At 40.7% G+C, this 22,227-nt stretch overlaps 1 protein-coding gene across 2 annotated transcripts; it reads left to right on the forward strand.

Moving 5' to 3' along the window:
• Positions 1-1,404: 1,404 nt before the first annotated feature.
• TGDS (TDP-glucose 4,6-dehydratase) lies at positions 1,405-21,349 on the forward strand. Of its 2 annotated transcripts, XM_083610960.1 has the most exons (12): positions 1,406-1,574; positions 3,247-3,313; positions 4,730-4,798; positions 5,128-5,218; positions 5,862-6,004; positions 8,653-8,751; positions 10,818-10,877; positions 11,426-11,469; positions 12,121-12,286; positions 14,380-14,438; positions 17,940-18,037; positions 20,507-21,349. In XM_083610960.1, the coding sequence occupies exons 1-12, from the start codon at positions 1,486-1,488 to the stop codon at positions 20,590-20,592; spliced, it is 1,071 nt and encodes a 356-aa protein (XP_083467086.1). In that variant the 5' UTR covers positions 1,406-1,485; the 3' UTR covers positions 20,593-21,349. The 2 variants fall into 2 exon arrangements, with proteins under 2 accessions (XP_083467087.1, XP_083467086.1); XM_083610961.1 differs by lacking the exons at positions 17,940-18,037; positions 20,507-21,349 and adding an exon at positions 15,937-16,627 and having other exon boundaries at positions 1,405-1,574.
• Positions 21,350-22,227: the final 878 nt, after the last annotated feature.

Consider the following 22,227-nt stretch of genomic DNA (forward strand, 5'->3'; position numbering starts at 1 on the left):
CACGTCTTATACAGGATGATTATGATGATGATTATTTATTGAATTTATATACCCCGAGGTCTCAGGGCGGTTCACAGAACAAAATCAAAAGATAAAAGCACCAAATATATAATCAATATTCGTATTTTACTTTATATTCAGAATCAGAAGAATCTTTCATTTGCATCAGCCACTAAGCAATGGTAATAAAATAAAATAAATTGTACTGTAGAGAGAGGTAAAAACTATACAAAATACATTTTGCAGATTTACATCAATAATCAAATAATAGATCTTATTCTAATTGTCCCCGCTAAAAGCCTTTAGTTTTTGCTGCCAGCTGATCATCTTGATCTGCTAAAAGAAAGTGCTAAAAGACACAGGAGCAATGGTCGAGCGACAATAATAGAGGGGTAATAACTTCACTCCTCAAATCTTTACAAAGAGTGCAAGCCAGAAGCACTTTCTATTGATTAAATGGGAGATCCAAGGGCGGTTCACATTTAAAAGGCTGTAGGATGTAGCATCTTAAAAAGTAGAGACATCACCTTGCCAACAAAGGTCCGTATAGTTAAAGCTATGGTTTTCCCAGTAGTGATGTATGGAAGTGAGAGCTGGACCATAAAGAAGGCTGATCGCCGAAGAATTGATGCTTTTGAATTATGGTGCTGGAGGAGACGCTTGAGAGTCCCATGGAGTGCAAGAAGATCAAACCTCTCCATTCTGAAGGAAATCAGCCCTGAGTGCTCACTGGAAGGACAGATCGTGAAGCTGAGGCTCCAGTACTTTGGCCGCCTCATGAGAAGAGAAGACTCCCTGGAAAAGACCCTGATGTTGGGAAAGATGGAGGGCACAAGGAGAAGGGGACGACCGAGGACGAGATGGTCGGACAGTGTTCTCGAAGCTACCAGCATGAGTTTGACCAAACTGCGGGAGGCAGTGGAAGACAGGAGTGCCTGGCGTGCTCTGGTCCCTGGGGTCACGAAGAGTCGGACATGACTAAACGACTAAACAACAAACAACTTCACTCCTCAAATCTTTACAAAGAGTGCAAGCCAGAAGCACTTTATATTGATTAAATGGGAGATCCAAGGGCGGTTCACATTTAAAAGGCTGTAGGATATTCAAAAGTCTGGTTGAAGAGGAACGCATGCCGCCTTTGCACAGTGCCAGCCGCGCTCAAGGCGGTCGACGACATGAGAAAAAAAACACATCGCTGCCACATAACAGAAAAAAAAATGAATACTTTGAGGGAGACGAAACAATTTTATTTGATCACGCCCAGTTTTGGAAAGAGGAGAGCGCCCGAGTGCGCATGCGCAGGACACCCGCCCCCCCCCCCGCCTTGCGCTACGTTCGCAGAACGCAGAGAGAGGCGCACGTGCAAAGGTCGCTGTAGGTGACAGTAGCAGGCGGAAGTGACGTATACAGCCGTGGCGGAAGTGACGCGTCGACGGGGAGGAGGCGAGAGAGGGAGGAAGGAAAGGCTCTCCAGCTGGGGGGAGAATGTCTGGGGGGTTGTCTGGGTCCGAGGCCGCCCCGCTCCCCCCGGGCTTCGCCAAGAGGATTTTGGTGACCGGCGGCGCGGGCTTCATGTAAATTCCCGCCTGGGTTGGGGTTTTTTTTTGGGGGGGGGGCTTTCAGGCTTCCTAAAAGCCCTCGCGGAAGGAGCAAAAAGCGCATTGAATATGATGGGGTGGGCTTACTCCTGAGTAAAGGTGCCTAGAGTTTTGTGTGTGTGTGTGTGTTTAAAAAACCAAAAACTTTTGGCCTGCTTTCTCTGCCAGCGTGCCTTTCAAGCAGCCTTGCGAAATTTAGATTGCATAAATTACCGGAGTACCACTTCCTTAAAAAAAAAAAAAAGCTTGCAGAAATAGGTTTTAGTATAACTCCTCTACCTGCTGAGCTGCAGGGTAGTTCTTTACCTAATAAGATTTCCTTCTCAGAAAATATGGGCTTGGAAAGAGAGAAAGGGGTCTTATGTTTCTTCTTCATTGAAACAAAAAAAAAATTTTTTTTTTCCTTCCAGTAGCACCTTAAAGACCAACTAAGTTAGTTCTTGGTATGAGCTTTCGTGTGCATGCACACTTCTTCAGATACAACTTCTTCATTGAAGTTCTTTACAACGAAAAGCAAGCTTGCTTGTGTTTGCTACTTAAGAAAGAAGAAAGCAATAGGTTTTAGTATTACTCCTCTACCTGGGGAGCTGCAGGGTAGTTCTTTACCTACTAAGCTTTCCTTTTCTGAAAATATGGGCTTGGAAAGAAATAAAGGTGTCTTATGTTTCTTCTCCATTGAAGTTACAAAAAACCCAAACTTGCTTGTGTTTGCTACTTAAGAAAAAGAGAGGAAAGCAATAGGTTTTAGTATTACTCCTCTACCTGCTAAGCTGCAGGGTAGTTCTTTACCTATTAAGATTTCCTTCTCAGAAAATATGGGCTTGGAAAGAGAGAAAGGGGTCTTATTCTTCTCCATTGAAGTTCTTTTTAAAAAAACTTGCTTGTATTTGCTACTTTAAAAAAAAGAGAGGAAAGCAATAGGTTTTAGTATAATTCCTCTACCTGGTGAGCTGCAGTTTTTTACCTACCATTTGTGATTCGGCATGTGTCCGTTTACAAGTTTGGATTGGGATGGGGTGAATTTGGGCCAAGGGATTAAAGGCCTTAAGCTTTCCTTCTCAGAAAATATGGGTTTGAAAAGAGAGAAAGCTGGCTTATGCTTCTTCTGCGTTGACATTCATTCATGAGGCCCATGTCATGTTTTCCATGACTGTAAAAATAAAGAAATCCTAATATGTATGACTGGAAAGGGTGTCACTTATTTCTTGATGCCCCTAATAAAGGGGTGGGAAGTTCAAACTATTTGGAGGTGGGTAGGTAAGTTGCTTATTTGCTAGAAGCTTTTTATGTTTTTGTTTCTTAAAGAAAACCACAGTTGCTTCTTAAAGAAAACAATATTTTGGATTCTTCTGAAAAAAGTTTACAAACAAATATTCTAAGAGCTCCACAAGTGAATATATTTTCCACTGAGATTTGCTTCTTGGTTCAGGCTGATTTCTTGAGAGACAGTTCATGAGACATTGCCACAAGACTCTTTTGCGGTGTGCCAGTCTTAGTGACAGAAAAAGCAATCTGACCGTAGCAGCAGAAACAAGGGAGCAGCATGGGACTGGTACATGTGTGTACGTGTTTTGGAAATACATCTGAAATCAATGCAGTTTGAATTTGAAATATGTTGATTTTTTGTTTTTTTCTTCAAAACCTGCAGTGCATCTCATGTAGTGGTTTCCCTCGTAGAGAAGCATCCAAACTATATGATTATTAATCTTGATAAGGTAAGACTCTTTTGCTTAAATAAACATAAATTAGCAAACCAACATATACTTGACAGGCAATCAGTGACTGCATGCAAGAATTCAGGTCTTGTTTTTAAAGTAAGCCATTACCTTGGAACTCATAAGCATGTGCTGCCATGGTGAATTTTGATCTGGAAGGCCAGTGTCTTGCAAAATACTCTATTTACTTAGCTCTGGAGATAAACAACAGTAAATGAGATTTGAATGTTTGCAGCTATGCCACTTTAATCCAAATAGCCATGCTCTAAGGGAAAAATCCCATGCAGAAGAAGCTGATGTAAAGTGAGCTAGTGTAAATTAAGGTGGCCTAAGGTTACACCTGCGGGACGCGGGTGGCGCTGTGGGTAAAACCTCAGTGCCTAGGGCTTGCTGATCGCATGGTCGGTGGTTTGAATCCCCGCGGCGGGGTGAGCTCCCATCTTTCGGTCCCAGCTCCTGCCCACCTAGCAGTTCGAAAGCACCTTAAGTGCAAGTAGATAAATAGGTACCGCTTTATAGCGGGAAGGTAAACGGTGTTTCCATGTGCTGCGCTGGTGCTGGCTCACCAGAGCAGCTTCGTCACGCTGGCCACGTGACCCGGAAGTGTCTTCAGACGGCGCTGGCCCCCGGCCTCTTAAGTGAGATGGGCGCACAACCCTAGAGTCGGACACGACTGGCCCGTACGGGCAGGGGTACCTTTACCTTTACTTTAAGGTTACACTAGATTCAAACCCTGTTCAGCAGTTGCTTCGTTGCTATAATAAAAATATTCATTCAAACCTCAATATACCTCCTTGTTCTTATATAAATTGAAGGATCACTCAGAGTATAGATTAGAGATACCACTTAAGGTTTCTTCATATGATACATATTACACCCGGTAACAGATTCTAAAAGATGAAGTTCAGTGCATTGTCATTAATGAAGAGAAAAAAAACTTATCATCCTTCACAGCTTACTGTTACTGACTTCCACACTGTTTCTTTTTGTAATCCTGGCTTTTGGTCTTCTCATTGACCAGTTCTGTGTGTCTTGCACATTTATCCATGTAAATAAAAAATTAAACTCTTCCTTGGAAGGGTTTATAATGAAAATACAGTCTCTATATCTCCTTCAGATATTAACTCTGCAGACCAAGGAGTTGTCATTAAACACATATTTGCTTTCATTATACTTTCTCTCTCTCTTAAGAATTCATTTTCTTGACATTATTTTTGTAATTGAAATGAGGATGTGATGATTTTCATTTATTTTGTACTAAGGCCCATCTGAGTTTAATTAAAAGGGTTGATTTGTATGAGCCCCAAGATACAGAGAAGGTGGGTTGGAAGAGAATGCTATGAGACAAAATGGAGGAGCAGAGGCTTGACTCTAGAAATAAAACATCTCTGTTATTTTCTCTTTTTTGCTGTTAAGCTGGACTATTGTGCAAGCTTAAAAAACCTTGAGAGAGTTTCTGAGAGACAGAACTACAAGTTTATCCAGGTAAACTATACATTTATTTTTTTTGGTAATTCATTGTTATTTTAAAAACCATCTACAGTATGAAGGCTGCAATCCTGTACGGACTTACTTGAGTGTAAGTCTTGTTAACTGACATGGAACTGGAAGCTTTTTCTTTTCTTTGTTACTGAGTATTTTATTGAGTACACTGAAGTTAGAACTGACTGGAGCATCCTTCTACAGAGCTTTGTGAAGCGAAAATATTAAACTTTCTGCATCAGATGTAAAATTTGGTCTAGTTGAAGAGTTTGGGGGTATGGATAACCAAATCTGATGTTGCCTACTAATTTTATACTTTTCATCTTTTATAGGGGGATATCTGTGAACCCAATTTTGTAAAAGAATTATTTGAGGCTGAGAAATTTGATATAGTGCTACATTTTGCAGCTCAGACACATGTAGGTGAGCATTGCATGTCACTACAATAATCTACTAGTAGTAGTAGCTTCCAGTTTTTGCGCGAGGGGCAGAGGATGCTGCTTATGCTGGCACTGCTAACATAGCTGGACACCTATCCTGCTGTCCCTCCTGGTGACAATGTACGTAGATTGCTATGTTTTACTGTTTTGCCATTGTGTCCCTTGATTCATCATTGTTTAAACTTTTGACGTCAGGTGCTAACTATGCTGCTGCTGTGAGTGGCACAGAACATCTGGCCCATGGACCTTATTAATGTCTTTAATAGGAGCTGCTCAGAGTGGCTGGGGAAACCCAGCCAGATGGGTGGGGTATAAATAATAAAATTATTACTGTTGTTAGGCCCCTTGGGGATCAGCCTGCAGTAGCTCCTCTGCTGAGTGAAGTTTGGGTCTGATGGAACTTTATCATGGCTTAATTTACACTGGCTTGCTTTATACCAGCTTCTTGTGTGTAGGATTTCTCTCTTAAGAGTAGTTTTGTTCTACTGCATATGGAGATAACATTTTTTCTTTTATTTGAGTTCATGTTGTAGGTCTGAAGGTCCCCCAGAGATCATGGCCTTCAGGCTTTTTTTGGTACCAAGTTTGACGTACATTTCTCTTTATTATTTTGTCTCAAAACTTAGATCTTTCTTTTTGGCATAAGCTTGAATTCAACTATGTCAACGTTTATGGAACTTGCATTCTGGTTGGTGCTGCTTATGAGGCTAATGTGGAGAAGTTCATATATGTCAGTACTGATGAAGTTTATGGGGGAAGCTACAACAAGGTGAGCTTGAATTAAATGAGTTTCTTACATCTCTTACCTTCATGTTTGTCTCTTGGGTGAATTAATCAGGGCATGATCTTGTAATGACCAGTAAGTGGAGACTGTTAGCTTTCTTTAACTAGTACTACTTTACTTCCCATGACCAACTAATAAAAATTGACAAACATTAGGAACTGAGCCTCTCTTGTTTCCAGCTTAGTAAGCGTATTGTTTTACATTTACACCAATGTTCGGCCACTTGAAAATAACCAAAAGATAATGATAATCTTACACAGAAGGAATGTGCTGGTACAAATTTGACCTAAAGAGCTTTCGATTCTGCTGTCTTTAAAGGATGCAAGAGTTTTTGTTAGTACTTTGGTATTTTAGGATTGCTGTGCAAGTAAATACTTTTTTTTCAGTAAGAGGATGGAACATGAAACCTCACTTGTCACGGAGCAAGAGTAAAATATTAATTACTGGTAAAGGTAGTCAGAGTTGAATTTAGGAGAACACTTTGGGCAGGGTGGTTTCCTTATACTATACAGTGGTGCCTCGCAAGACGAAATTAATTCGTTCCACGAATTTTTTCGTCTAGCGAATTTTTTGTCTTGCGAAGCACGAAATCCCATAGGAATGCATTGAAAATCAATCAATGCGTTCCTATGGTCAAAAAAAGTCCAAACAAAGCCAAATTTGGTACAACAAGAGTTTATTAAGTGCTCTTTAAAGTCACACATACTAAAGAGCATTTCAAAATTCAAACCCAGAAATTTTTTTTTAAAAACAGCAGAGTGCCCCAATGGTCACAAAAAATCATAAAAATGCAGAAAAAACACACACAAGCTCCCAGATTCTTGCAAACCCCTCCCCAACTGTTCCCCCAGCCACCCAGCACACAGAAATTCAAACCCAGATTTTTTTTTAAAAAACAGCAGAGTGCCCCAATGGTCACAAAAAATCATAAAAATGCAGAAAAAACACACACAAGCTTCCAGATTCTTGCAAACCCCTCCCCAACACCAAGTCCTTGAATTCCAAACACCCCAACCCAAAATCCAAAACCCCCCAAAAAAGTTTTAAAAGCTTAACTTACCAAATGGCTGCAAAAGAAGTTTTGGAAAAGCTTCAAAAATCACCAAAGTCTTTAAAAACCTCAAAAAAGGCTACTATGTACACTGCGTTCTATGAGTTGCTCCTCGAAGTCAAGTCGCAACTGTATTAATGGTGTTAAGAAAAAGGAAACAAACTTGCAAGACGTTTTCGTCTTGCAAAGCAAGCCCATAGGGAAATTCGTCTTGCGAAGCAGCTCAAAAAACGGAAAACCCTTTCGTCTAGCGAGTTTTCCGTCTTGCGAGGCATTCGTCTTGCGGGGCACCACTGTATAGGTAGACAGGATCACTCTCCCTTTTCCCATGATTTCAGCTGCATCTGCTAGGAAAAGGATCAGGCCCTCTGGGGTATCTTGCAGCACAATCCTAACCAACATCTACTCAGAAGTAAGCCCTGTTGAATTCAGCAGAGCTTACTTCTAGGTAAGTGGGTTAGTATTTTATCCTTATGTGCTTAGCTGGGGGTAGATTTTTCTTAGCACTACTGCTAATTAGAGAATGGAAGTATTATTTAGGTATAATGTTAGATAACTAGCAATGAGAAAGATTCAGGTAGGTAGCCTTGTTGGTCTGACGCAGTCGAAATAAATTTTAAAAAATCAAAAATTATTTTTTTTAAAAAATAATAAAATAGTCTAGTAGCGCCTTAGAGACCAACTAAGTTTGTTCTAGGTATGCATGCACACTTCTTCAGATACTCTTCATGCACATGAAAGCTTATACCTAGAACAAATTTAGTTGGTCTCTAAGGTGCTACTAGACTATTTTTAAATTTTTAAATTTTTAAAATTTATTAGCAATGAGAAAACCCTCTTAAATTTTTTCACTCCATATATAGAATTTTGGTGATTTTTAAAAAAATTATTACATGTTTTTGGCAAGCTTGCACTGCTTATTTGTGTTAATTCAAACCAAAAAAGGAAAGGTGTCTAAAGTAACAATTTGCATGCAATTCCACAACTATCTTAAAACTATCTTGGTATATAAAGGTAGAATTTAGTATTGTGCAACCATTAGCCAAACTGAACAACTTTTCCATGAATTATTGCTACATTAGTAACTTAATGTTTCTAGTTTCGAGCTTATCCTCAATCACTAGTCTAGTTTGTAGACTATTTAAGGCATGAATTACTGTTTCCTGAAAACCCTGGCAAATGACATAACTGTGGTTTATTTATTACCAAGAAACCAGAATATAAAGTTGTGATTTGTTGTTGGATTACAAACCCTGCTTTGTTTTACCTATGACTTGCTCTTAATGTGTGTGTCTAGTACCCTTCCTTAACCATAGTTTGGTTGGTTGCTTAACCCCAGGTGCTCACTAAGCTACAAAGACACAAGGCTAGTGTTAAAAAAATCCCAAACAGTGGAGGGACAAGCTGATCTCTGCTGCTTTATCAGACAACTCATGGTTAATTTGAGGTTTGTTAAATAAGTCATAGTTTACCATTATGTGAGAATCGGGCCATTAACAAGAGTCATTTTAAGCTGGCTTGTAAATCAATATAAATTCTTTTTAAGACTTTGAATGTCTGGCATGTAAAAAAATTGTTCTAGGAATTTGATGAATCCTCATCTAAAAAACCGTCAAATCCTTATGCAGCTTCTAAGGCGGCAGCTGAATGCATTGTCCAGTCATATTGGGAAAGATACCAGGTAAGCAGAAATGAAACTTGATATTTTAGGTACTATTTTTAATTATTTGGATTTCTGAATATGGTCCATATGCCCAAAGATGTTTTGGACACAGAAGAACCCACACTGAGGTTAAAGAAGTTACCACCACAAACTATATACATTTAGTCAGAAGTCAATTTCATTATGTTCAATGGGCTAACCAGTGCTGTGTCCTCCAGATATGATGGGACTACAACTCACATCACTCCTCACCATTGGCCATGCTGGCTAGGGCTGATGGGAGCTGTAGGACTGGAGCACACAATATTGGCTACCCCTGCTATGCTGGTACTAGTGAGTTTTAAAATACATAGTAGATTTCCAGTATAAAATATGGTAGTTATATCTTTGCTGTGGGCTTACTTACAACAAAAAACGAACATTTAAAAACTTGATATGTAACCTGCTAAACTTGCTATGCTTGTTTGCGGTTTTCTGTGAAATGCTGCACCACAGGTATCAATTTCCTGATGACGTCTGGCTTTTCCCTCTTTCGAGAATATCTGTTTAGCCTCTGACTCCAAAGCCCAGCCTTTAAGACAGGCATCCCCAAACTCGGCCCTCCAGATGTTTTGGGACTACAGTTCCTATCACCCCTGACCACTGGTCCTGTTGGTTACGGATGATGGGAGTTGTAGTCCCAAAATATCTGGAGGGCCGAGTTTGTGGGTGCCTGCTTTAAGAGAAGTGAAGCATGTCCCAGAGTCCCCTTTCTGCTGCTCCATATTGGAAGCAAGGAATACTTTAAAACAGAACACCACTGATTACTCTTGCTGGGCCTGGTGGCCATGTGGCACGATGTATAGGTATGCTTGTCAAGGAGCAAGGTTTTTTTAGTTTGTGTACGTGGTGATAAGCCCAGGCTTGCCATTGTATAACATGCAATAGGGCCCAAAGTCCTATCCCAAAAGTGTATTATTTTGATCTTAGCTGATATTCTTCTTCAGAGCTGTGAAAAGTGCACCACTTACTGCTTCTTCTGTTTGTGGAAGAAGGCATTGGTTTGTATCTTTACTAGTCCCCTGCAAACAGAAGGCCTTGTTTCATTTGCAGAGGGAACTGTGAGGCTAGGACATGATTTTTTCATTTCATTTCACTTCACTTTTAATTTGTATGCCGTCTTTCTATTTTACAATACCCAAGGCGGTTTACAAGCTGAAGAAACAATGAATGTACACCTTACAACAATCTAATTCAATTCAAAAATGTGATAATAAAACATACCTTTAAAATAAAGAACTTATATCAAATAAAGTAATATTCAACAATCCATTAGAATAGCATAAAGGTAAAGGTACCCCTGACCGTTAGGTCCAGTCGTGGCCGACTGAGGTTGCGGTGCTCATCTCGTTTTATTGGCTGAGGGAGCCGGCATACAGCTTCTGGGTCATGTGGCCAGCATGACTAAGCCGCTTCTGGCAAATCAGAGCAGCGCATGGAAGCGCCGTTTGCCTTCCCGCCAGAGTGGTACCTATTTATCTACTTGCACTTTGACGTGTTTTCGAACTGCTAGGTTGGCAGGAGCAGGGACCAAGCAACGGGAGCTCACCCCTTCATGGGGATTCGAACCGCTGACCTTCTGATCGGCAAGTCCTAGGTTCTGTGGTTTAACCCACAGCGCCACCCGCGTCCTTGAAACAGTATAGAATAATATTAAATATCAGCATATAAAAAATTAAACAGAAATCCACTCTTAACAATTACAATAAATAATTTCCAAACTATATTCAGTAAAACAATGGCAAATCACAGTGCATAAAATAATACAATACAAATTGATTAGCAGAGACTTGCGGGTGGGGCAAGGCAGATGGAAGAAGGCCTTGCCTGATGAAGTCTCTCCCCTCACAAGCTTCTCATGCTGCTTGGGAGGATATACCAACACCCTAGAGCAGGTTTCACAGGGGGAAATCAGCTGGGTGGTGGGAGGAAGGGGAGATGCCCCCCACCAGCAGAACCTGAGTTAGGATCTAAGCCACCGCAAACTTTTTCATGGCTGTTCTCCTTGAATTTGTACTGGCACACTCATAGTATATCCTTTAAAGTTTCCAGTGGTTATCACGCGGAGCAGCAATGTTTATGGACCCCATCAGTTTCCAGAAAAAGTAAGTGAGGTGAAGGCATTTCTTTTATCAAACAAACCCTTTGTGAGCCCTCAGTTAACAAGTCACAGTACTTTGCCAAGCATTTATTACGCGGCCTCTCTTCTGTAGAATTATTGCTTAATTAATGTGCATGCCGTTAAATATTAAGAGTTGGCCATTCATCTAGCTAGGGATTCTAGCATGTGAAAATAGGCTTCCATGCAAATATTAAATCCCAGCTGGGTGAGGAACCATGCATGTAGCAAGTGCTACCCATCCAGTTCACCTCTCCGATCCAGCAGCCAAAATTGTGTGTGCAGAACCCATAATTGAAAACATTTTGGCTTTTAATTGGCTGTTTAGCAGATGGAGCAGGTTGTGGTTTCAGCCCCTTCCCTTTAAAAAAAGAAAAAAGAAGGCACTGCTACAAGTGATTAGTGGTCTTTATTACTGTCTGTTGCTAGAATTAAATATGTTCTCACACAAATATTTCAGAAAAGCTGAAAGGTTTATCATTCTCTTTAAGTAGCCTGGATTAACAATTGCTGCCTATTTTTAATGTTTCTCAGGTTATTCCAAAGTTCATTTCTCGCTTGCAGCAGAACAGAAAATGGTATGTATCACGGTCATATTCGTTCCCCCTGCCCCTTCCGTTATAAGTGTATGGCAAGCCAAGTCAGTCACATACCCTTGAAATTGAACACCCCGTTCTAAAATCAGTCCGGACAGTAAAATGGGTCACATTTTGAGACCGCACTGCCCTGGGACAAAACCTGCATGCACAACTGCTTTTAATCAACAACAATAGGTTTCTTAATACTCTGTCCCACCACAAGAGGTCATAAATGTAGAGCTGGACATAGAAGAGTCATTGTTTCATGCTTTTCGCTAATTTAAAAGCTTGGCTGAAGAGAATGTATAATGCTGGGGTAAAGATTTGTTTTCTTGGTCTTGTAGTTTCTCATTGACATGGATTTACACCTGTTATATGTTTCAACTCTGCTAGGACACACTCTGTAGTGCAAAGTCTGACACAGGGTGCAGTGCAATAGCCACTTTTCCCTAATTCTTTGTAACTTGCTGTGCATGCCACCAGGTTTATTGCCACTGTGAAGAATTAGCATGAATGGAGGTTGTGTTTTGTTATCACATACTTTGCAATTTGCCCTTTGTAAGCATTTTATAATTTTGCAAACCTGGCTGGAATGTTAGAATAGCGTTTGAAAGCAATGCTAAATGTATGCACTGTCTTACTTGCTTGTAGCTGTATTCATGGCTCAGGACTTCAGAGAAGAAATTTTCTTTATGCCAGTGATGTAGTCGAAGCGTTTCTTACTGTTATGAAGAAGGGGCAGCCAGGGGAAATCTACAACATTGGGACCAGCTTTGAGATGTCGATTGCACAACTTGCAAAGGAATTAATCCATCTAGTGAGTAATAAACAGTGTTGGACATTGCTGGCTAAGTAGCATTAAATACTGAATAGGACAAATGAACTCTACTGATGCATTTCAGTAAATGACTCTAAGATATGTGTGTGCAGATACATTTGGAAATGGGGGAGCATGTGCAAACTTTTATTTTACTAACCAGTGGGGTCTGTTTGCTCTGCCTTTGATCCTGTGTCGACAAATTCATTTCCATCATATTTCAGGCAGGCTTTCTGCTTTTGGTTTTGTTGTTTATTTCCTAGCACTTGCATGGTTAGAGTTTAAACATTTGACTTAACCTCTTTTTGTCTATAACTATTGTTATTATTGCTGTTATTGAATTTGTATGCTGCCCTTCATCCAAAGATCCCATAGTGTTTCACAACATAAAATACAAAATGAGAACACAAAATATGTAATAAAAAACAAAAAACAAGCCAATAATCCCCTCCCACAACACTTGGAAAACTTAAATGACAAGAAAAGTGGCTTCATTACTGATGCTAGAGAAATCAGTTAGGCTTTCATAGAGGAAGGTTGATAGGGTAGAATCATAGAATTGTACAGTTGGAAGGGATCCTGAGGGTCATCTAGTCCAGCTCCCTGCAATAATAATAATAGTAATAAATTTTTATTTATACCCCGCCCTTCCCGGTTCAGAAAACCGTGCTCAGGGCGGCTAACAACAAATTTAAAACACTTAATTGATGCAACAAAAAACAGCATAAAATACAGAATAAAATGTGAAGAACAATAAATTCAGAATTCAAAAATCAATTTGGGGGAAAATCCATCCAATAAACATTAGATGATCACCAGGGCTAGCTGGTTAAATTAGTCCTATTTGGTTCAACAAGGAGACCAGGGGAGAATTAGCTGTGGGATCCCAGAGCGGGTAATCTTCATAAAAAGGGGAGGGGGAGGGAAGGAAGGGGAATAAAAGATCAGGTTAAGTTCAAATTGAAAGCCAGGTGGAATAGCTCTGTCTTACAGGCCCTGCAGGGCCCTGGTCTCATGGGACAGAGCATTCCACTAGGTTGGAGCCATCAGTGAGAAGGCCCTGGCCCTGGTGGAGGATAATCTGACTTCCTTAGGGCCCGGGACCTCTAAACTATGATTATTCATGGACCTTAAGGTCCTCTGTGGGGCATGCCAGGAGAGGTGGTCCCGTAAATACGAGGGCCCTAAGCCACGAAGGAATCTCAACTAAATGCAGGTGGTCATTCAACCTCTTCTTAAAAACCTTCCGGGAAGAAGGGTCAACCCCTTTCCATGAGGAACCGTTCCACTCTCGAAGAACTCTTAACATCAGAAAGTTCTTTCTGATGTTAGCCAGAATTTCCCTGTAACTTGAAGCCATTGGTTCAGGTGTTACCCGCTAGAGTAGGAGAGAACAAGCTTGTTCCGCCTTTTGTGTGACAGCCCTCAATCCATTTTCTGCTCAAACCAATCCTTGTCGTCCCGTCCCCCCCAAGTTCAAACCAGGGAAGAATGTGGCTTGCCCAATTACAGCAGACTTCCTATGGTGGACTCCTCACTGAAATGTTGTGTTTATGGATGTACCCATTAATTCCATTAGAGTCTCCCTTCCGGACACTTCCAGGTATCACCAATTATATAAGAACACGGCAGTTCTTTTTCTTCTCTTTAAGTGATGCAAGGTAGTTCCATACAAACTACTAGGGCAAATCCTCATCACTAATCTGCATGGCTTCACGCTCTTATATTACGGTCAATATTGCATGGCTCAGAATATATTTAGTAACCATGTTAGTCACATACACCAAAAGATAAACACCTTTGATTTCGGCCGACTAGCTAGCACTTAGCATCTTAAATGTAAGATTTATTTACGGCCACTTGAGTGTTTCTCACAACTTACGTCTCTTGTTTTCCTTAGTAGTTTTATAGATACAGCTAGCAGCACTTGGGAATCGTCTACATTTTAAACAAAACAGAGGATGGAAATGTTTGTGGAAATCTGTTCATTAGAAGTAGTTGTGCTTACAACGCAATAGAAATCAAAAACATTTTGTTAAATGTTAAGTCTCTCACTGCTGACGTAGTTCTCCCCCCTCCCTCCTGATTTACAGATTAAAAATACCAGTTCTGAAGCAGAGACAGAATATTGGATGGATTATGTTAAAGACAGGCAAGATATTTCTTATTTCGTTACAAATATTTTGTCCTGTCATGTAAAATATCCCACAGGATTTCCGATGCCATCTTAATTTGGGTAATATTATGTGTCCTCTTCTTTAGTGCTACAGAATGTTTTCCTTATGTTACAGTGAAGCCAAATTTTGAGCTCCTCTGCCCCCCACCCATTGTAGGTTGGGCTGTGGCATAGAGAGGCAAGCATGGAGCTTTGCTGTAAAATACTTTCCTGCTCCAGGATAGGAAGATGAGTTTGGTCCTGGGTTCCCAAGGTAAAAAGGTAAAGGTAGAGGACCCCTGGATGGTTAAGTCCAGTCAAAGGCGACTATGGGGTTGCGGCGCTCATCTCGCTTTCAGGCCGAGGGAGTCTGCGTGTTCACAGACAGCTTTCTGGGTCATGTGGCCAGCATGACTAAACCGCTTCTTGCGCAATGGGACACTGACAGAAGCCAGAGCGCACGGAAACGCCTTCCCGCCACAGTGGTACCGGTTTATCTACACCCTTGTGCAAATTAATTGAAACAAAGCATGTTTTCTGTCTTACTCGTAATCCTGTACTCAAAACAAACACGAAAAGTCACTTGATCATTGTGGTGTCGGAAGCCTGCAGCCAATAGAAGGAATGATGCGCTTGCCGCAATATATTGAGGTTCTACCAAAGAGAGTTATTCCAGAGCTGGAAAAGAGGTATCCTGACAGAACTGGGATATTGCAGCAGGACCTTGCCCTCTGTCACACATCGAAAGTGGTGAAGAAATTCATGACAGAGCAGTGCTTGATTGGCCAGGGAATTCCCCAGACATAAATCCCATTGAGAATTTGTGGGCTATATGCAAAAGTCGCCTCCGTGCTGTAGACTGTATGACTATGGAGAAACTCAGGCGCTGATTCAAGTGTGGTACAGGGATCTAAAAATCAGCAGTGACTGTTCGAAACTAGTAGACTCCATGCCAAACCGTGTTCAAATGCTGCTTAAAAATAGCGGAGGTCCTATCCGTTACTAATGTACGTATACGTGAGTTTTGTACACTAAACAACATTGTTTGTTTCAATTAATGTGCACAAGGGTGTACTAGTACTGGTGTGCTTTTGAACTGCTAGGTTGGCAGGAGCTGGGACAGAGCAACGGGAGCTCATCCTGTCGCGGGGATTTGAACCACCGACCTTCTGACCAGCAAGCCCAAGAGGCTCAGTGGTTTAGACCAATACACACTACCATGAGCAGTGAACCCAGAACAAACCTTTGGTGTAGCTTTGCATGCAAGCCAAGTCACTGCATTTCATATTGGCGTAGACACTGCTTTTATGTTTTACCAACCATCAAGTGACTTGCTTGAGACTTTTAACTATTTGAAAGTAGCTATAACTATTTGAAAGTAGCTTATAGTTTATTGCTACAGTTAAACAAAGACCCTATGCTTGGATTTGGATATAAAAGTAATGAGGCAAACTACCCAGTATTTTTACTGGGATATTTTATTTCTGTTTTATAGTTCCTTGAAGCAATTCAGTTAAAGATTTCATATAATGCAGCTTCTTCTTGAAAAACCAAAAACATCACAAGAGATATTCAATTGGGTCTGCGGTCACACGGCAATTTTTTGGTCTTCCTGGCATTTCCTGTTATTTTCTGCATTGCATTTGATCTTTCACACAGTGGAAATCTGGCTGAATTTAGCATTAATTGCTTTACAGATAAATTCTGTATCCAACTCTTTTAGCTTGGAAAACCACAGGAATCTGGCGTTTTAATTTCATTTGACAAATTTTGGGGTGGTATCCCAGCATGCACTCCTTTCCTGCCATTTAAAATTTAGTGTAACATGGTGGTATATCAGTTTAGTGTAACGTGGTATATCAATCAATTTAGTGTAACATGGTGATATATCGATCAAAAAGCCGCCACTCCAGAATGAAACAGGTACTTCAGTGTGAAAGGAACTTTTGAAATCAGGAAAGAAATGTTATATATAATAAGAAAAAACAACACAGTAATCCCCACATATGAATTCGTGCAGAATGATTGAATCAATGGACCTAAGTTAACTGATTTCAGTAGGTCTGCTCTAAGTATGATCAATGTTGTTTATTGCTAGATGCAGCTACTGAAATAGTCCTAAATGTGACTTGTTCTTATCTATCTCATTTTCTTTACTTGTACCAATAAAATGTTTCATCTGCATCTATGTGATTCATGGTCTTGCTTAAAACATTTAGGGTTGTAGAAAGAGTGGTTTTCATTTATGAGAGATTAGAAGTCATCAGTGTGGTGTAATGGATAAAATATTAGTCTTGAATCAAGAATACTTCAGGTTGAAGGGATGCAGGTGGCGCTGTGGTCTAAACCACTGAATCTCTTGGGCTTGCCGACCAGAAGGTTGGCGGTTCAAATCCCTACGACGGGATGAGCTTCCTTTGGTCTGTCCCAGCTCCTGCCAATCTAGCAGTTCAAAAGCATGCCAGTGCAAGTAGATAAATAGGTACTGCTGTGGTGGGAAGGTAAACGGCGTTTCCTTGTGCTCTGGTTCCGTTGTACCAGAAGCAGTTTAGTCACGCTGGCCACATGACCCAGAAAGCTGTCTGTGGACAAACGCTGGCTCCCTCGGCCTGAAGCGAGATGAGCGCCATAACCCCATAGTTGCATTTGACTGGACTTAACTGTCCAGGGTCCTTTACCTTTTACTTGAGGTTGAATCATTTCTCAACAATGAAGCTTATGACTCTTTCAGCCTAAGCAACCTTCTAGAGTTGTTAGGATACGATGACAGCTCCTTGGACAAAGAGTGGGACAGAAACGTAGTAAACTTTGAAATGGAGTTTTGAATATGCAAGGGCTTTCAAAACTCCATTTCAACGTTTTGATACATTTCCTGAAAAATGCTGTTGGTGTTAATACTCCTTTCCAATTTGTTTTTTTTTTAAATATAAATTGACTGGGATCTGATTTGGCATGTTTGTGTTATGTGTTCCACATGCTTTTAATTTACACACGCCCCATTTAGTGACTGGAATTGTGATGGGTTATATAAATTAAAACTAAAATAAAGGTATTCATAATCAGAATGTATATGAATATATCTACGCACCTGCTAGGGACAGTCACCTGAAAATGCAATTACAACTCCTCAGATTCATTGGTATTCATCCATAATATTCCAAATAAATTTCCCATGTTTGAGGTTAGTGGTAGTATATTTTGCTGCCCCACATGACTGATCTTTGCTATGATTACTCACACTCAGGTCTGTGATTGCAGTAATCGAGTCACAGATTGGAAATTATTTGGGTGCCTTGCAAGTGCGTAATATTTGTGAATATAGACTATTCTGTGTAAAACATGCGTGTTTAACAAGAGAAGGAAGGGCAGCCTAAAGATTAATCCAAAGGAATAAATCCTTTGAAGGTAATTAATTAAGGTAATTAAGGTAATTAATACACATGCTGTATGAAACTTTGAGTTTTCCATTGGAATAACACTCTTCTCATTTACTTAAAGGCCTACGAATGACTTGGGATATCCAATGAATTCTGGAAAAATGCACAGCTTGGGCTGGAGACCTAAAGTGCCTTGGAATGAAGGAATAAAGAAAACCAGTATGTTGTACTGATACTAAATCTGGAATGAGAGTGGAAGGAAAATAGGGAAGCACTGTTTTCAAAAAACCTGTTTTTTTATAGGTTACTTTGGAGAGTAAGCTGTTTACTGAATTAGCTAAAGCTAGAATTTTTAAAGTAAAGGCTTTGAACCTCCCACTGTATTTTTGTTTGTATATACAGTTGTACCTTGGATCCCAAACGCCTTGGCTCCTGAACAAATCGGCTCCCGAACGATCGAAACCCGGAAGTGAGTGTTCCGGTTTTCGATGTTCTTTTGGAAGCCGAATGTCCGACGGGGCTTCTGCGGCTTCTGATTGGCAATAATAATAATAATAATAATAATAATAATAATAATAATAATAATATCTTTATTGTCATTGCCCCCTCTCAGGGACAACGAAATTACTTGACTGCTCCATAAAAACACTAATTAAAACAATACAGTATAGTACAGCAAGGAAGATTAGATGACTTTCAAAGTCCAGGCTTCCCATTCAGGGCCGAGATCGCTCTGGAGAAGAAGCTGTTCTTAAGACGGCTCGTTCTTGTCTTCATCGTCCTGTATCTCCGTCCCGACGGCAGGATCTCGAAGAGACAGTGACCAGGATGCGATGGATCTTTTACTATGTCCAGTGCCTTCCTATGGCACCTTGTGGCATAAATCTGCTCTAAGGTGGAGAGTGGGCAGCCAACAATGCTCTCTGCTGCCTTAACAACTCTGCACAACCCCATCCTGTCCTGGGTAGTACAGCTTCCGTACCACACACATAAGCCATAAGTGAGCACGCTCTCAATGGCACAGTGATAGAAGGCAAGCAGCAGTTTCTGCGGAAGATGGTTTTTCCTTAGAATTCTCAAAAAGTACAGTCTCTGCTGCGCCTTCTTCACAAGCCCCCTTGTGTTGACACTCCAGGACAGATCCTCTTGTAATTCAATGCCCAAAAATCTGAACGTTGTTACCCTCTCCACACAGACCCCATCAATCAAAAGTGGCTGGATATTGCTCTTCTGTCTGCTGAAGTCCACCACAAGCTCCTTTGTCTTCCTTGTATTTATGAGCAAGTTGTTAGCTCTGCACCACTCTGTCAGCCGCTCCACCTCATCTCTATAATCCGTTTCACCCTCCCTTTCAGGGATGAGCCCAATCACGGTTGTGTCATCTGCAAATTTGACAACCCTATTACTAGGGTGAGCAGCGACACAATCGTACGTGTAGAGAATATAAAGGAGCGGACTGAGTACGCATCCCTGTGGTGTTCCTATGTTAGTCTTAAGCATATTAGAGGTATAAGGGCCCAACCGAACCCTCTGGGGGCGGTCTGACAAAAAGTCCAGTATCCACCCACAAAGTGATAACGGAAGCCCCAGATCTTCCAGTTTAGACATCAGAAGCCACACTTTGGTTTCCGAAAGTTTTGGAAATCCAGTGGACTTCCAGAATGGATTCTGTTTGACTTCCAAGGTATGGCTGTAATGATAAGAGAGGAAATAAATGTTGCTTCTGCGAGTTTGAGAGTAGGGTCTATGTGTTGGGGTGGGGGAAGCAGTAAGAATTATGAGAATAAAACTTACCGGTATCTACATCCAGGCAACTGTTAGACTAGACCACATAAGCACTTTTCACATACATCATTTACGTTTGGACGTGGTATGTGCCGTTGAAGGGATTTCACTTCTGTAGTTTGCACCAGTGCTTTTTTTCCTAAAAAAATGTTTAGGGTACTCTCATTTTCCTACCCGTATTGAAATACTCCCTCTCAATGAGGCCAAACTTAGATTTACAAAATAAACCATTAGCTTAAGTGCCCCATTAAGTTCCTAGGCTGCTCTGGAAACTTGGCAAAGGACTGCAGACCTTGACTTAAACTTCCATAAGACAAATATTTGTTCACAAGTTAACCTGGAATTCAGGGCCTTCTCTGTGTGAGCAAAAGCCAACTCTGCTCGTGCAAGTATTGCCTGAATTTCACCAACTTGTGCTAAAACCCTGTGGACCTTGAGGAGTGGGAGTGGCTTCTCAAGAGAGACAAGGGCCTGTAGAGGAAGATAGGGTGGCTTGTTGTGAGAGCAGAGTTCTGCATACCTTTCTCTGGTTCCAACCAGAGAAACAAGTCTATATATGCTGTGAGATGAAATTGACTTCCTTTTGGGGCGATCAAATGCCCTGCTTAATCCTAAATGTCTGGCATTGTTACTCTGCTCTTAACAACATTTAAACCATCATAAACCAAAACTTTTTATTTGTGCCTTTTGGTTCCTGAATCCTTGAAATGTGCTGCCAAAAAAATCATGAGATAGAAACCTTTTTCAAACTGAAAAATATACTGTCTTGATTATAACTAGTACCCTGTAATCTGTCACCCTCTGCACTTAATGATTTTGTGTGTATTTGAGTCTGCATGGAATAGCACTGTAAGATTGCTTATTACATGTTCATGCTTTGAAATCTTCCTTTTCTTGTGCTAGTTGAATGGTATCAAGAAAACTTCCACAACTGGAAGAATGCGGAGAAAGCTTTAGAGCCTTTTCCTGTTGCTGAAGAATCGGTATGATTTAGTCTGCGGCAAAGTTGTGAAGAAAAATACTAATGAAGGAAAACATTCTACCTCAAGATCATCACATTATTGAAAAACTGTACTCAAGCAGCAAAATGGGATTGTATTCATAGAATGTCAACTATCAATAATATGAAGAAAGACAATGGAGTACAATTTTACAGTATGGGCTGTAAGGGCTAACGCCTTTTAATCAGCATTCCAGTGCAATATTGAAGCTTTAATATTTTTCTATAAAAATAATAATTGAATTGGAGCAATTTTTATTAAATAATGCACCTTTTAATACGTACAGCTGTTTTGCATTTTAATTATTTATTAATGTATTGCATTGACAGGGTTATAGTTTTTTACAACCCAGGCAGCAGATTTTGGTTCAGGAGTATTTTCTGCTTTTTTGTAGTTGTATCTTCCTGTCCCAGAAATCTATGCTTGATCACGTGCTTGTTTTAAAATACTGTCATATCATGTGTCCTCAATGATCTGGTAAGGAAATCTGTCTCCCATTGCTCTACAGAAATTGAGCTTTGTAGACAACCAAAGACTTTCCTGAACTCAAGAATACAGTATAGAAACCTGAGAGTGCTTTCATGCCAAATATTTATCATTTCTAATAGCTTCTTTCAAATTTATTTTGAAGAATAACAGTGCTTCCAAATTTAATTTGTCTTTCTTGTTGCCTAAAAGTATTTTAACTCTATGAACATGTGAAATTATGTGAACAATATTAAAATGTAAGACTACGTTAAATGTAGGACACATAACCCAGTGGTGCTTTTTCTGAGTTAGACTTGGAGCTGTGTATTCAAAAGGTAGAAAAGTGCAACAGCTGACATCTGTTTTGTCACTGAGCAATCTGGCAGTAACTCCCATGCTTTACTACTATTCTTAATAATAATGATAATAACAACGATAATTTATTGTTTATATGCCGCCCATCTGACTGGGTTGCCCCAACCACTCTGGGCAGCTTCCAGCAAATTAGAACACCAAACACAATAAAACACCAGACATTAAAAACTTCCCTATACGGGGCTGCCTTCAGATAGTTGTTTATGTCCTTGACATCTGACGGGAGGTCGTTCCACGGGGAAGTCACCATTGCCAAGACAACCCTCTGTCTGGTTCCCTGTAACCATGCAGTGAGGGAACCACCAGAAGGCTCTCGGAGCTGGACCTCAGTGTCTGGGCTAAATGATGAGGATGGAGACGCCTCTTCAAGTATACAGGGCCAAAACCATTTGGGGTTTTTGAGGTCAGCACCAACACTTTGAATTGTGCTCGGAAACATAATGGGAGACAATGTAGATCTTTAGGCTGACATGTATCCCATAGTCTCTCCTTTCACTTAGTCACACCTCGGGTTACAGACGCTTCAGGTTGCGCCGAACCTAGAAGTATCCGAACGGGTTACTTCCGGGTTTCGGCGCTCATGCATGCGCAGAAACACTAAATCGCTCTTTGCGCATGCGCAGAAGTGCCGAAATGTGGTGCGTGTGCGCAGATGAGGCGCTTCAGGTTGCAAATGCTGCGGGTTGCGAACGTGCCTCCCGCACGGATCACGTTCGCAACCCAAGCGTCCACTGTACTGTTGATGCCACTTGGCACATTGTATCTAAAGGCACTGAAAAT

This window comes from Podarcis filfolensis, assembly GCF_964270895.1.
Source record: "Podarcis filfolensis genome assembly, chromosome: 4".
Classification (NCBI taxonomy): domain Eukaryota; kingdom Metazoa; phylum Chordata; class Lepidosauria; order Squamata; family Lacertidae; genus Podarcis; species Podarcis filfolensis.